Genomic DNA, 16116 nt, shown 5'->3' on the forward strand with positions numbered 1-16116 from the left:
CTGCAGAGCCTGACTGAAGACCTTTTCACAGGTGTCTCAGCTGACTGCAGGTTTCGGCATCAAGGAGATCATCCAAGCAGCGCCTCGATAAAAATCCTACTTTAATTACTGCTTTACTGCTGCAGTATTTACCACTTTGATTACAGTCCAGTTTAGTTATCAACAGAGAGCAAATCAGCTATACAAATCTGAATAAGAGCCCTCTGATGTTTGCCAAACTGAGCAGTAAACTCTTTACCCTTTGGAAGATGTCCTGTCCTGGCAGTGTTGCCTCGTATTTGCTTGTTGTATGTTGACAGTGTTATTAGCTATTTCATGACCTTTGTCTTGGTTTTTGTCCCCAGCGGTGGCAGAAGTCGGGGACACACTTGGAACACCTCGTCTCTCGGTTCTGTCTGGACTCGGAGATGGCTCTGGACGGGATGGACTCCTCTCGAATGCTGGTCATCAGCCCGTGTGAACTGAGTGCGTACACACAGAGATGGGAGGTCCCCTTCTCCTGACCCCTAACCCTGTGACCTTTCACCTCCCAGAGAACCTGCCCTGTCACCCATCACAGCCTCAAAGACCTGGGCAGAGACAGCTACTCTGACAGAGTGAAGATGCATGAGCACGTCATGTCGAGGAGCTGCAGTGACGGCAGCTGGATGGAAAGTAGAAAGACTTCTTGATGCCTCTTCACTGTTCATCATGAGAGGAAATCAAGTGTGTGTCTGTCAGGCCTGGATCAAAACATCAATGAAGGAAGAGACACGTCAGAAATGTCTGGTTAGTTGAAGGTGTGTCTGTTTGAGGCTGATGAGAAGTTTGGAGGAAGAGTTGAACCAAGTGCACCTTAAAAGATTTGAGTTCAGAAACTTTGCCTGAGAAATGAATGCAGCGATGGAATGGAAGTGTCTGTTTTCAAGAATCTGGGTATTAAAACCAAGCACAACTCGAGTTTTCAGTTTACTTTGTCAAATATTCACACATTTCACTGTCTTCACTGCTGTAGAAAGGCCCAGATCTGAGTTTCAAATAACAAATCCATTCTTCTTCTTAATTTTGGGGTAAACTGTCCCTTAAAATCCAACTGACCAAACTTTGATCTGTCTCACCAAGCAGGATCGTCAATGTAGCTGGATGACCGCACGGAGTAAAAACCAAAATTTGGAACCTGACATTAAGAAATTTCATTTCGTAAGTCTTAACTTCGTAAGTTGCCCTGCTTTGTGAGACAGACCCCCGGATTTCTTTGCACCAAAAGAGAATAAGATGACAGAACCAAAATATCTAACACTGGTACGTCTGGATTTGTCTAAATCAAGTCCTTAGTCTTTACTGTTAGGATAGTTTCTATAACACTCTGAAAATGATGTGGTTTTCTAATCTCTGCCTGGAAAAATTGACATTTAGTCACTAGGATATGCAGGTGAGACATTTTGATGGTTGAAGGCTGTTTATATGACCATATCTTACCCTGAAAACTAACGCATGGAGGACAACTAAAGCAGCTCAATCACCAGAATAAATGTTGGCATTGTATGCTTCTGCAAACCAGGTTTATGTTTGAACTTTGCTTCTTTTGTCGTTTCACAATTCATAACTTTATGTTGTGACAACGCTGTGTGTAAGAGCTGGTCGGGTTTAGGCACCAAAACACTTGGTTAGGGTTTGGAAAAGATCGTGTTTTGGCTTAAAAAAAAAAATTTTTGTCAACATAAGAACAGGTGGAAAATGCCCCAATGTCTCGCTAAAAATATGCACTTTTTTGCCAGAAGGAAGGCCGCGGAAAGTTTAGGGGAAGCAAAGCCACCCCCTCCTCCTTATGTAATCTGAAGGAAATCTGATACAAAAACGTATAAATGTTGATATGACACATATGAAACCTACACATTTAACACATCTGCGGTTTGCCGAAATGTACAATGCCAACATTTTATTCTGGCTACTGGGCTGAGGAAAACACACAAAGGAGGGCAAGACCAAGGAGGTGACGCAAAAGCTGAATTGTAGAAGAAGCTAGCAGGTTCTTACTGAGCTACTAAGCAAAACGCAAAATATGGAGTAAATTTCAAACAGAAAGAAAAGGGCTACGGGTGTACATAGACAAACAGGCACAACGAAGAGTAATAAAGAGAACAGCATGTATGCAGCACATGTCATACTGTTGTCGTGGGGGTCGATCTGCAGATTTCTGCAGTGTTTTGCCTCAAGGATGCAGCTGCTTCCCACTGCACGCTCCCCCGTGAAGTTCTGCTGTGCATGTGAGAAGTTCTGTACACAAGTTTTATTTTGTTTCAACAGTTATCAAACTGGGGGAAAAGCTTTACTCACAATCGCTCGAAATGCCCTTATGAAGCGTCACAATAAATGTTGGCAGTGCACGTTTCTGCAAACCACAGATTTTTTTCTTATGTTGCAACTTTAAGTTTCAATTTTCAATTTTATGTTGTGACAACTTTGTGCTTATATTCTGGTATGGTTCAGGCACAAAAAACAGTTGGTTATGGTCAGGAAAACATCATGTTATGGCTTAAAATAACAGGTTTTGTTGATACAAACACAGCTGGAGAATGATCCAACATCTTGTTAAAAATAATAACTCCACCACCATGCCCGGCACATGACATGAAGGTCAGCTCATAAACATGCAATGTGAACATGATATGAGACGTATTGTAAAAATGCAGAATTGTACAAATGTGAACATATCTGTGGTTTGCAGAAACATAACATGCCAACATTTTATCCTAGCGACTGTATTGTCATGGCATCATTCATGTTTCTTGTGGAAGTTTTGAGGATTCACAAAAGTTATTGTGCTGTTTGGGGGGTTATTTTCAACACAGTTTCCACTCTTGCAGCTTTATCAGAATCCGGAGCGACAGCCAAACAAACTTTTTTTTTGCTCACATACCTGGGATGGTTTGAACATCTGAGCACATTGTTGGGACGTTGTTTGACGGACAAACTGCAGCTGCTGTGGAGATGAAACCTGTGACCCCGCAGTCACGTGACGGTCTTCTTCGGTTTTTCATTTCAAATTCCAACAGAGTCAAAACACAACTCGAGTTAACTACAGACCTACAAATGTTCAAGTTATCTCATCTGCACTGTGCAGGAGTAGAAGTCAGTTTTTCAAATGATGGATTTCTAATTTTGGAGACGAATTCATTTCAAGTCGTGTCCCATTTTCCTGTTTGACATCATCGACTGCGTCATTTTGATATCCTGTTTCACTCCTGAATAAAGGTTTTATAACGGCTGCTGTTTCTTCTTTTTTTACTGAAATCGCTGAGTTGCTTACATGCAGGTACAGAATACAAATAGTGCAGACATACACAAATGATTGAAATCAATTAAATAAAAGTAAAAAACTATAGACTTCTGTCTTTGTGGTATAATATTAATATCACCTTTTATTTTATTTCATGGGGATGTTGTATTGATTGATGTTGTATATTGTTGTATTGATTGTTGAGTATTTGCATCTTAATAATCAGATGCCAGTACAGCAAGAGCCTTTCATCAACCCAAAGAGAGAAGATGTGGAGCTGCTCACCTTTCAGGTTGCTGCTTTCATGCAGATTAAAGAAAATACACTGAGAAGAGAGAGGGGCTGGACACACACACACACACACACACACGGGGGGTAGAGAGAGAAGAGAGAGTGAGTGAGTGAGTAAGTGAGCGGCCGACCCCCCTCTTCTCTCAGACGACCGGTCCTCTCCTTGCCGCTGTACTTCAGGTTTTTTCAACCAGATGGAATTACAATAAAATGTCGCACAGTAGAAGCTGACGTCTTATCTGTTCAACCCGTTGTTAACGGCACCGTTGTCTTCGAGAAGAGGCTCGATTTTACGTAAGTAGAATGACCTTTTTCATTTCGCCATTAATGTTTCCTCTAGCCTAATACAGCTCTTCTGAAAATGGGAAATAAAACGCATTCATTCTCGAGTTTAATCTAAATCGCCATTAGCGGAATTTAGCCTGAACGACTGCTGGTTACAACGAAGGAAATCGTGACATTTTAGGATGCTAATCATAAAAAATATCGAGTCGTGAGCGATGTTTCCAGTCGGACCTCTGTTTCCGCCGGACCGACCTCCCTATAGTCCGTTCACTTATTTGTATCATGTTATTTTATGATAGGAAACGGGTCGAAAAGACTACAAGTCCCAGCGAGAGGAAGAAGAAGCTGGTCGAAATGCCGCATATGTATACGCATGGAAATGTTGTAATAATTATGAAAACGTTCAATAACTCATTGTTAGAGGGCAAATCCATTCAGGGGGCGTTTCTTTGACCGCATATTTTTCTGCTTCTGTTGTTTATGTTACTAGCAGGCAGGCCAAAAGAAAACTAAACCAGTTTCTGCGCTGTATTTTATTCATTATTTTAAGCTTAGATGCAACGCTCGCTATTTTGCAACATGTTTTTCCCATTCTTCATTTTGATAGTAGCACAAGTCTATATAACCTGTTTAATATCATAGCGTTTTAACCCAAGTGAATTGTGGCGCTTCACTTTCCGTCAATCCCCACTTGAAACACCAATTTACTGTTAAAAATCGGAAATACGAGCTTCGCCAGAATACGTGAAGGCAGCACAGGTTTCCGCGGCGCTTAGTTGTAACGTCATATGTTGGTGACGCATAACCTGCTGCTTGTTTTTGATTCAATTTAAGCCCAACCAAACCAAAAGTTCGACCATGTTTGTTGATAATAATCAATATAAATGCGTCCAAGTCGAAACATAAACGATGTCTCTTCCACCCCCGTGGAGAAGTAAGTTAATGTGAGCTAGTTAACGTTTGTGCGAACATTTTAGTCGTGTTTAATTTCAGCGAAGCTAAAAACAGCTAACGAGGCTTTTTAAACAACCAACACTTGTACCTTATTTTTTCACAACAGTAGTTATTACACTTAACGTTATCTTGTCACTTGGTTTTTGTTCTTTGATTTTTAGCTACGTTTATGCAGCAAAAGTATCTTTTCAAATCAAGAGTCTGTGAACAAGTACCTTAAAGGTTTTTAAGTAAACTTGTTGAACTCCACTTTGCCACTAGCAGGCAGCTAATTTAGCCACTTGGGTTGTTTTTATTTGTATATTGTTTTCAGTTATCGGGAGCTGCTGTATCAACTGTTAATATACGTTAATGTAAGATTATAAAAGCAGAAAAATAAGTTATTGTCATATTGTATATGTCATCTCTCTTTATCAGTAGTTTATATTTCAGCTTTCATTAACCCATCACTTTTCTCTCCACTTCCTGTGTCTGTGTTTACTAAACCTGAAAAGATTTGTCAATTAATAGAGAAAAAATTATCCTACAGCAGGTTTAATAAAGAGTGTTTCCGTCTTCTCTCATTGTGAACTGAATATCTTTGTGGTCTTCGGAAATTACGAGAAATTCGAAGATCAAGACCATCTTTCACCATTTTCTGATGTTTTGTAGAACAAACAATAAGTGAATCGTAAAGAGGTAATTACACATGGAAAGGCCTGTTGCCAAGAATGACTTTCATTATTAAATAGTTTAGTTATTTTCAAGGTTAACTCATGAATCCTTTTGTTTGTTCTGTAAAATGAAACCCCCTTTTTCCACTTTCACAATTTCTGACACCACATAATGTTTTAGATTTTTGAGTGAAAAAATACTTAAATGATTCATCAGTTATCAAAGTAGTTGCTGATCTGTGTTTGAACTGTTTCGGCTTTGTTTCTCTTTATCAACTCCCCCCTAATATGTCCCTTTTCCTGCCTCCAGCCACCCCATGTTCCTCCGCCAGCTGACCTCCTCCGGCTCCTCCTTCCTTCCCCACAGCCGTCCCGCTCTCTGCAGGGCCGGCTTCAGGAGCAGTGGTGTCGCCTCCTCCTACCTCCCCCACGTCCCTGCTCCTCATTCATGGTGGTCGGTGCGGGGATTTCCCCCCCGGCCTCCTCGACTCCCCCGCCCTCCCCCACCAGCCCAGCAGGTCTTCTCTGGTAGGACGTTATACCCTCGGAGCATCAGCACCAGTAGTTGGCGTTCATTCTACACCTCTGCCGGCCTCATGATGGAGCGGGCCGACAGAGACAGAGGACCTCCTCACAAACGGAGAAAGAGCGAAGAGGAGAAGAGGAGCGTCAGCGAAAGGGAAGGACACAGAGGAGCAGCAGCAGGGTCTACAGGAGGCTCTAAGAGGGAGCACCATCATCTGGACTCCAGCACAGACAGCCACCCTCGACCAAACCACCGCTTCAAAGATGGAAGTCGAGACCGAGGGAACGATGAAGCTGGGAAAGGTGTCCGTAAGGAAAACAGCAGAGAGAGAGATGTAGAAAGGACTAAAACTGGGATTAAAGACAGACAGCAAAAAGACAGCCGCGGTCGAGATGAGACCCCAAATCGAGGGTGGAGCGCATATCAGCAGGGAGGAAATAAAGATCCACAGACTGCGAGGTCGAGGACACACACTCCCAAATCAAAACCTCAACAGGATAAAGTTCCTACGCACAAACCAAACCCCTGGTTCAAACAGAGAGCTGCAGAGCAGCAGGGAGGCACTGATAGGAATACAAAAGTACCAGAGAGGCAGTTGAAGGACAGAAGCAGTGATGGAGAGCAGTGGCCGGGGCTTCCCTCCAGGCCCTGCAACACCGCTCCTCCTTCAAACCCTAACCCGTGGCAGGTAGCTAGAACCAACAGCCAGCCTCCTCCACCTGGAACTTGCCCGCCTGTCAGACAACAGGAAGACATTAAACAAGGGAAATGTACGTCTTCTTTTTTCAGGAGGTTTTTCATTTTTATTTAATTAATTTTGCTGGGCAGATCATGTTAGTTTCACCTTCTAGAGAGTGTTTAGGTCAAGTTCAGTGTATTGTGGGGTAGAAATAGATGTACTTGATGTCAAACAGGGCATTGTTGTAAAGCTGTTGATATAAATCAAATCTGGTAAATCATTTGGACATGAAACCTTCTGTCTGAGCTCAAATTTATGATCTCTTCCCCTTCCTCTCCTCTTTTCAGCTCTTCAGAGATACTGGGAGGCTTTACCTGGCTGCAGTACTGACATCCAACCACCAGGAGACAGCACAGCGTTTGACTTCTCAGTGATGTCCTACAACATCCTGTCACAGGAGCTGCTGCAGGACAACGCCTACCTGTACCGACACTGTCACCCCAGCGTCCTGCAGTGGAACCGCCGGCTGCCCAACCTGCTGGCTGAGATCCAGCAGCACAATGCTGATGTGAGTGGATTAGACCACCAGAAAGATGGCTGCTCCAGCAGGTTGTAGTCACAAGACACAGGATTCAAAATGATAAACACTATATGGTCAAAAGTATGTGGACACTCGATTGTGTGACTGATTGTTCATCCAAAAGATGTTGGATGAGGGTTGAGGTCAGGGCTCAGGCCAGGGAAGCATTTCTTAGTGCACAGGTGCATGTTCATGTTGAAACAGGAAAGGGTCAAATGAAATTGTTGATACAAAGTTTGAAATAGACAATATCATTAGCTGTCTTTTTATCAGTGCCAAAACTGAAAGTTTTCGGGCTTGCTGAGGTGGTTTTTGCCTTTTTAAAAACAAGTTAATTATCTTAATGAGAGAGACAAACCTTTTCTGAATAATTTTTGATTTCTAATTTCTGCGAACATTTGACTCTCTGTTTCAGCTGTCTGCGTCTTCCCGGATATTCCCATAAAATTCCTACTCCTAGATTATTTCCACATTCCCTCATAGATGACTAAAGCGACTGGTTTTGTTTCATCTTCCTCTCTGAGGTTTATTGGCGGATTTCAAAAATACATTAGAAAAAAAGAAACACAGTTATTGTATACAGTAGCAGGAGCATTTCCCGTTTTTTGAGGCCAAGAGACCCAAAACATGAAAATGGTCCCAGACCTGAAGTCAGCAGAACTATTTGGAAAGGGGTCTGCATACATTTGACCATATACTGTTTAAGAAATACTAAGGTCTAAGCGTGCGCTTTAATGATAGATTTGATAGATTTGATGGAAAATCTCTTTTTCTAGATCCTGTGTCTTCAAGAAGTCCAAGAGGACCACTATGAAAACCAGATCAAACCGTCTCTACAGGCATTAGGTATTGTGTCTATACAAGAGTGTGTGTGTGTGTGTGTGTGTGTCTCCGCTTTGCGAGCAGATGTTAATATGATTGGAAAAAAAATAAATACACAAACACTGCAGCAAATGTGCTTTTATTGTGAAATTGTAAACTTTTTTTGCATCTGATTGTTTGTGTTCATATAGATGTCTTCTCCTTTGTGTTTGTGTGTGTGTGTGTGTGTGCGTGTGTGTATGTCAGGTTACCAGTGTGAGTTCAAGAAGCGAACAGGAAGGAAACCAGACGGTTGTGCTGTCATCTTCAAATCCTCCCGCCTGTCGCTCCTCTCCTCCAATCCCGTTGAGTTTTTCCGCCCTGGCGACGCCCTCCTTGACAGGGACAACGTGGGATTGGTTGTGCTGCTGAAACCTAACGACGTCACGATCCAATCGGATCCCTCTGCCGTTATCTGTGTCGCCAACACTCACCTCCTCTACAACCCTCGCCGCGGAGACATCAAACTGGCACAGCTGGCGATCCTATTTGCCGAGATCCACCGGCTCAACCGCCTCCCGGACGGGTCGACCAATCCGGTCGTGCTCTGTGGGGATTTTAACTCGACTCCCTGGAGTCCGCTGTACAGCTTTCTGACCACAGGCTGTCTGGACTACAGAGGACTGCAGATCGGCATGGTGAGAAGCACACATATTATTTTTGGAAGAACTACCTGATTAATCGATTAATTATAAAAACTTACCGTATATCAGAGTGAAGACTGTATTGTGTACATGCTTTTGCAGGTGTCTGGTCAGGAGAGCAGTCCCAGAGGTCAGCGTCTCCTCAACTGTCCAATCTGGTCTCGCAGTTTGGGAATCAACTCTCAGTGTCGTTACAGGAACACCGATGAGTCCTCTGACAGCCCCACAGGTACGCTCACTGAACCCCACCAGACTTCATGTCATTTGTATTTAATTTTGAGAACCAGCTCACAGTTGAATCCTTGCGTAGACTCAGTTATTTGAATGTAGTAAAGGCTGAGTTAAATTTGATATACATTTTAGTCGATTATTGATTAATTGCTAAAGTAATAATTTAATGCAAAAATTGCAGAATATGCTGTTTACTGCCTCTTAGATATGGAGATAACTTGCTTTTTCCATGTTATATCATTAGCTTTTCTCTGATTATTACTTGTGCTGTCTAATTTAATTATAGTTTAATTAACATAATAAAATAGATATGTATTACCAGTTGTTTACTGAAAGCAATAGTTCCTTAATTAACTTATTTGTTCAATAAGTTTAAAAACTGAAGTGTAAAAACAGTTCTGTTCAGGATCCTGTGCCTCCTAGATTACCTCTGTTCTGTGGTTTAATTTAGCTTTGGGTGGAGGTCAAAGGTGAGCCTCATCACTGACAACTGTCTCTCTCTCTCTCTCTCTCTCTTTGTCTCTACCTCTCTCGCCCAGCAGTAGAAGGAGCGATCTCTAATCTGACTGTAGAAGATCTCGCCAACAAATCGGCTTTTGATTTTAACAGGTATGATCTCTCAAAAGTAACGTACCCATCGCTGTATATTCAGTTTGTCTAACTGCTAAAGAAAGACAGTTTTTGATTTTTGAAATGTTGCAAAAAGAAAATGTGAAACAGGTCTGAAATATGCATGAAATATATAATATGCATTGATGAAGGTTCTCAGTCAGGCCAGGTCATGGTAAATCTAAGTGCTGTATCGTAGGCAACTGGACTTGTTTCAGTTTCACCTCTCATTCAAGAGGCTTCTTCAGTTCTGACTAACTGGAGGGGAGCTGCAGGCTTTTAAACTCTGTGTGGGGGTGTCCTAACAGAGTCGTTAAGGACATGTGAGCTCCGAGTATCAGAGTTGTTAGGGCCACTTGTGGGTCGTTGACCCAACCGGCCAGGTGTGAATTGGTGTTGAGCTGTCTGGGGAGGGAACTCAGTACAGCATTGTAGGTGGGTGATAGGTATTGTCATAGGCTGACTGAAACACGTCCAGTTGCCTACGATACAGCACTTAGAAGTATAATATGCATTGTATTATTCCAATTATTCATAAAAATGTGTCAATTTAATATCAGAAAAGTCCGTTTCTGCCTCCAGCAAGCATCCATTCTTTGAATAATTCATCAAATTCAGACGTTTCTATTCATGTCGATGTGATAATGATGAATAAATAACGCAGATCGTATCGAAGTCTTAGTGTAACAACAAGCAAAACTCCCTGTGTGTGTGTTTCTATAGAGCGAGGATTGAGCACGGCCTGAAGCTGCAGTCCACTTATCAGCACCACCTGATGCCCGACGGGAGACCTGAGATCACCACCTGTCACTCCCGCACAGCCATTACTGTGGATTACATCCTGTACACGCCTGGTACTGACACACACTTCAAAAGAACAAGGAAAAAAATACAATGCAAAATTCTAATTAAAGTAAAGTCAGGGAATATCTGATCTTAACTCAAGACAAATAACCTGTTGAGTTTTTCTGACTTTTCAACAGTTTTTGGGGAAATCTAGCGGTTTACTCCTTCTTGTCCACTTTTGTAATCTTTTGTTTTTTCTCTTCTCCCTCTCTTTCCTTTTTCCCTCTGTCTTCTTCTATCTTGTCACACCACTCTCCTTCTCCCAACTCCTCTTGAAGAATTAATCACACCTCCTTCACTTCCTGGTGGGCGGGGCCTCCATCTGCTGGGCAGGCTGGCATTGGTCGGCCAGCCAGAGCTGGATGAAGTCAACGGTCTTCCCAATCAGAATCACTCGTCGGATCACCTCCCTCTCCTTGCTCGCTTCCGCTTCCGGCGCTGACCTGTGGTGTCAACTAATCCGAACAGCTCTCAGCCTCAAAGCTGACAGGCAGCTCAGGGAAGATGGGAACTTTTAGGATGTAGATTGAACAGATGAAATAAATAGTTAAGTTCCAGATGGCTCACGTTCTGTCTGGAGGAAAGAGAGTTAAGTCAGTTTTAGGTACACGTTTTGATTTGAGTTACTTCTCTGCAGGGAACAAACCTTCTTTTCCTTTTGAGTATTTTTCTTCAAAGTGCCCGCTGGTTTATTTTTTAAGCCCAAGAAGAAACTTGATGCACTTAAATTCAATTTAATGGTGCAACATGATGTGACTTTTAAAAACAGAAGGAAAAAGCAGTGTTGTCAAAGTACAAAATAAAAAACAAATACAGATATTTGAATGCAGGATGTCTTAAATGTTCTCTGAACTAAATGTTTCCATTTTGGACATTTTGCATTTAAGAAGCTTGAGCTTTTTTAATTTTTTAGATTAGAAAATTAGATTGAAAATAAATTCTACCAGTTGGGCATCTGATATTCAGATCATCTTCAGAGCACAATAATGTTTCACATGCAAACAAGCCGAAAGAACAGTTCAGTGATTTTGTTCTTCAGTGTGATAAATATGTGATCATTGTCGGGGTATCGAAACATCGAGAGGTTTCTTGGTAGCGATCATTGTCTATGTAATGATGGACGACATGGCAGCTCCTGAAAAGTGAGGCCAAAACGCCTTGATCACCCCCTGGTGGCTGGCTGCAGCATAGGTCACAACGGCTGCTTTTTGGTTGACTGAGCGTTTCCGTGGCGGAGCCAGCCGCTGAGAGAAATCTGTTCACTCTGTTCATAGGCCTCGGCAGTATGACCATAAAATAATATCAGTAGTATCCAAGATTTAACACTGGTACTTTTTTATCAGACACATTCTTGATTAGAAGTGACAATATTAGTGAGAATGATGTCAAAAATGTAGCTTTATCATATCAACAGTTGTATATCTGCAGTCCTGAGTCTTTCAGACGAATGCAGATTAATGTCACCTGGTGGCGTGAAGGAGTTATTTCCTCTCACGCAGTTGTCAGCTGTTGTCCTCACGGTGTGTTCAAGTGCAGCTTTCTGCCTCTAGTTCTTTTGAAGTCAATTTGTTATGTCACAGCCAAACTAAAAACTCAAAGTACACGTCAAATACATTTTGTAAGATGGTGTGTGTCATTTGAGGTCATTCTTATCATGCTGATGTAAGTTCAGGTTTTAATTTTTCTGATGAATTTGGTTTAAATTAGATGTTTGATGATATAAAAAGGCTGTGTGACATCAGACAGTGGCGCTCCTCTCAAGGATATTTTGGCTTTATTTTGTACAGTGGGAGTGAAGTAAAGTGTCGTCCATCTTTGTATGTGTCAATGTTAGCAACTGTAAATGTGAAGAAAATCGCATTTTCTAAGCATCACCTGTATGTGCAAACACGGATCATTCTTCAGGATCAACACTAACATTTACTGAGTCCTTATTGTTCCCCTGCTGCAGAGAAGGTCTCAGTTATTGTCTTTTAAAACGACTGAGCTCAGCACTTCCGCTTTGTTTCAAGAAGTGAATCTATGAAGGGACAGATTTTAAAAAAAATGTTTAAAGCATGAATTAGCACTTGAAGTTAAAGAGCTGCTGACGAGGAAAACTACTTGATAACATTGTTGGCTGTGATAGAAGGGTGAAGCCACTGACATCTCCCCGGTTATTGTTTCACCAGTTCAGTTAAAACATTGAGCTCCTTCTTAGAGCAGCTGACAGTTGGTGCAACATCTGAATAATCTTGACTTTCCACATCATCAGTGTACTGTACAGAACATTATACTGAAGAACAACAGAGACATCAACCTTTTAGTACGTGTTGACCTGTTGGCACTCCTTTAGTTTAAAGAGCGCCAACAGGTCGACAGCTGAAGAAAATTTAACTGGTCGAGTTATTAAATTACTCTTCAAACAGTTTGAGTGATGAAATCTGAACATTTCGTCTGTCATGACTTTGAAAATGTTTAATATTATCCACTGTGCCAAAAAACAGTTAATCCTTCTCGTTAAACTAAACTAAATTGAAACTTGATATGCTACATTTCACCTGCAGAGTCGGCCTGTAAAAGGTTTTATTTTGTCAGACTGAAACTGTAAACGGTACTGAATGTTCTCACAGACATTGTGATGTCATATCTGACTTTTACATAATCATAAATAACAAGTGGATATATTTTTCTAACAGTTTTGGAGGAGATTGTTTGTTTATATTGATTGTAAATAAAGGAGCTGGTGGTTTTACATGAAGCTGCTGTTGGTTTAATTTTGTCAGTACTGTCTGTGTCAGAGGGGAAGAAGTACCCAGATCTTTTACTTAAGTTAAAGTAGTAATCCCACAGTGTAGAAATACTCTGTTACAAGTAAGTCCTGCATTTAAATTGTACTTTAGTGTAAAAGTATTGGCATCAAAATAAACTTAAATATTCAAACATAAGGACTCATCATGCAGAAACGCCCATTTCATTATAATATGTACATTATATTGCTGTATTATAGTTGTTGATGCATTTCTTCACAAATCTGTGGTACATCATAATTTATGAGTTGATATATTTCATGTTTTTATATATTTAATATATTATCAGGGTTGGGAGGTTACTTTACAAATGTATTCTGACACAGTTACTAATTACCTGTCGAAAAAATGTAAACCAAGCATCACAATATTAAAGAAATGTAACTTGATTCATTTCCATTACTTTTGTATTACTTCAATACCAAACACATGTAAATAGATACAAGAGAAAATAAATATCTGTAACATGACAATAACAATATTTACATCTACCTCTGACATACAAGCTGCTTAAAGGAATACACCGACTTTTCATCACTTCAGCTCCAGGATCTTCACTGTGCACGTTTTGTGTAGGTTAAATATTTTCATGTGTGTTTCTAAAGTAAGACGTCTGTTTTCTTGCTGGTGTTGATTTGGTTGTTGGCTTTTCGGTTCATTTGTCATCGCAGAGATGGCTGCTAAAATCAGCCCACACCAGCTTTGTTCCAGTTGTGCATTGTTCTTCAGGGAGTCTGCTGAGTCTGATGGGATGGAGTTGTCTTTTTTTCTCATATTCATGCATAATGGAACACTGCTGGTTCGTGTGTTTAGTTGTAAATGGAAGTGGTTGTGTTGTCTGTCTGTTTTCTGGTGGGACAGGCAGGATGTTTTCTTCTCCTGTTTGTCTCAGAAAAAGTGTTTGTCTTCCATTCTCACGTCTCAGTGAAAGTTCCTCGTCACTTCAGTGTGTGTGTGAGAGAGAGAGAGAGTACGTGTGTGTGTGTGTACGTGTGTTGACGGATGGTTGCACCATTTACCTCCTCTCCTCCCCTCACAAACACTGTGTACTCAGGACTCAGACCTCTTGGTATTCTGTGCATCACTCTGCACTGCAGCAACACACTCTGCTGGATCTCAGCTGGCTTCAGTCTCTTCATGGGCCAGACTTCCACACCTTTGCTGCTGTTATCGTCATCTCGAGACTTATAGTCGTATTTTCCCTGCATGTCTTTGCAAATGGAGCCAAATTACATCAATGCAAAAAATCCTGAAACGGTGACTGGTGTGACACAAACGACACACGATTGATGGATCTATATTTGTCATTTAGACCACATTGTGATGTCCATCTCAGGAAAGCAGTTAATTTTTTAATAATTATTGAAATCATGTTGGATATCTGTAATTTGCAGTGTTGTAAAAAGTACCCAGAAGTCAGACTCAAGTTAAAGTGAAGATATTGTGTCAAAGTCTTAAAGTATCTGATATAAAATGTGCTTACAGTAAATGACAAAGGTCATTTTCTAGCAGTAAATACACTTATGTATTAAAAATACAAGTAAAAGTTATGGAGGATGAGTCTCGGCTCAGAATAGACCCCATTAACTTTTGGTGCTGATCCAGAAAAAAGGATGGATCCAGGAATTTTCTCTCACTTTCTTTAACACTGAGGGGTTTTTTTCTCCACATTTTCTTTATTTCTCAGTCAATAATATGGATCATGATGAAAACAATCTGTCATGTTTAGGTGGCTGGTATCTATGAGTGAGTACAATTTGATGCTGATCCTAGATCTGGTGATCTTAAATCACGGTAAAGCAGTGATGGGTGGTTTAAGGTTTATAGTGATGTAACCAGTTTGTTATTGGATTAGGCTTGATTGAATTAAAGCAGACTGTTGGGCCTTGGTGGAGGTATACGCTCTACTTGGTGCCATTCTAGTTTAAACTGTAGTAGGTTTCACAGGGCGAGCTGGAAGTTAGCAAAAAGTTGTATTGTAAGGTGTTTCTATTATTTTGGCCACCAGCAGTATATCAGTGAGTGTAGACAGATCTACCTAACTTCTGTCACTGCATTTACATCCTACACCTTTCTGTCCAGATAGCCGGGAAGTTGACATCTGTGGGTCTCATGTGGTTTGACTGCAGAAAGGTTTCTTGGCTGCATCCTGTGACGGAGGAAACCAGCCAGGTTGTTTCATTTATGAGCACTAGATGGCAGCAGTGGGCGGTGTGGTGACCAGTGATGAGCAGTGAGGGTGGAGGACCTGATGTACAGTGTGGTGTATGATATAAGCTGAAGTGGAAGTCGACTAAAGTGCTTTGTTTCCGTGTACAGGTGTACTCCAGCGCACTGTGACATCACTGTTGGTTGTGGTTACAGGTGCAGATGCAAACACCTGGAATGATGTCATTATGATTTCCTGTTGCTGTTTTTCAAACCTATACGTTTTAGTTTGATTGATTGTAGCTGCAGCCTCCACTGTTGAGCATGTGACCATGTGTTGTGAAGGAGCACTGAGTGGTCTCCAGTGGGCAGGGTCTGTGTGTGTTCTGAATGACTGTGGCTGCTTAAAGGACGAATCAAAATTTGAATAATCTCTGTCTTGAAAAGCTCTGATGGCTTCTTTCTGTCTCACCTTGACAGCTCAGTCAACAGCTTCATCGTCACAATAGAGAAAGAGGTGGACACACACACACACACACACACACACACACACACACACACACACACACACACACACACACACACACAGAGCGAGGTGAGCCTCCGCTGCCTTCCAATCCCTAAACTGCTGAATAAATGAGAAATGAAGGATTATTTCTATAAATCTGCTGCCTCCATGTGCTTCAGTAAAACACACACACACACACACACACACACTCACATCTGCAGTAAGCAGATTATCGAGCTGTAGCGTTGTGTGT

General features: G+C 41.4%; 2 protein-coding genes across 6 annotated transcripts in view; both read left to right on the plus strand.

The window, feature by feature from the left end:
* galnt14 (UDP-N-acetyl-alpha-D-galactosamine:polypeptide N-acetylgalactosaminyltransferase 14 (GalNAc-T14)) overlaps window positions 1-3248 on the plus strand; it is a 194687-nt gene extending 191439 nt beyond the window's left edge. For all 3 annotated transcript variants that reach the window (XM_084378396.1, XM_084378395.1, XM_084378394.1), the window contains one exon: window positions 345-3248. In XM_084378396.1, the coding sequence (XP_084234522.1) occupies window positions 345-503 (159 nt within the window). In that variant the 3' untranslated portion in view covers window positions 504-3248. The remainder of the gene's footprint in view (window positions 1-344) is intronic.
* Window positions 3249-3660: 412 nt separating this feature from the next.
* Window positions 3661-13596, plus strand: angel2 (angel homolog 2). 3 transcript variants are annotated; one of them, XM_084378192.1, is made up of 9 exons: window positions 3661-3844; window positions 5753-6738; window positions 6995-7215; window positions 8004-8073; window positions 8296-8726; window positions 8835-8961; window positions 9503-9572; window positions 10296-10426; window positions 10697-13596. In XM_084378192.1, the coding sequence occupies exons 2-9, from the start codon at window positions 5760-5762 to the stop codon at window positions 10858-10860; spliced, it is 2193 nt and encodes a 730-aa protein (XP_084234318.1). In that variant the 5' UTR covers window positions 3661-3844; window positions 5753-5759; the 3' UTR covers window positions 10861-13596. The 3 variants fall into 3 exon arrangements, with proteins under 3 accessions (XP_084234318.1, XP_084234316.1, XP_084234317.1); XM_084378190.1 differs by lacking the exon at window positions 3661-3844 and adding an exon at window positions 4643-4769; XM_084378191.1 differs by lacking the exon at window positions 3661-3844 and adding an exon at window positions 4643-4769 and having other exon boundaries at window positions 9506-9572.
* The last annotated feature ends 2520 nt before the right edge of the window (window positions 13597-16116 follow it).

Source organism: Pagrus pagrus (assembly GCF_965226575.1).
Source record: "Pagrus pagrus genome assembly, chromosome: 16".
NCBI classification, from domain to species: domain Eukaryota; kingdom Metazoa; phylum Chordata; class Actinopteri; order Spariformes; family Sparidae; genus Pagrus; species Pagrus pagrus.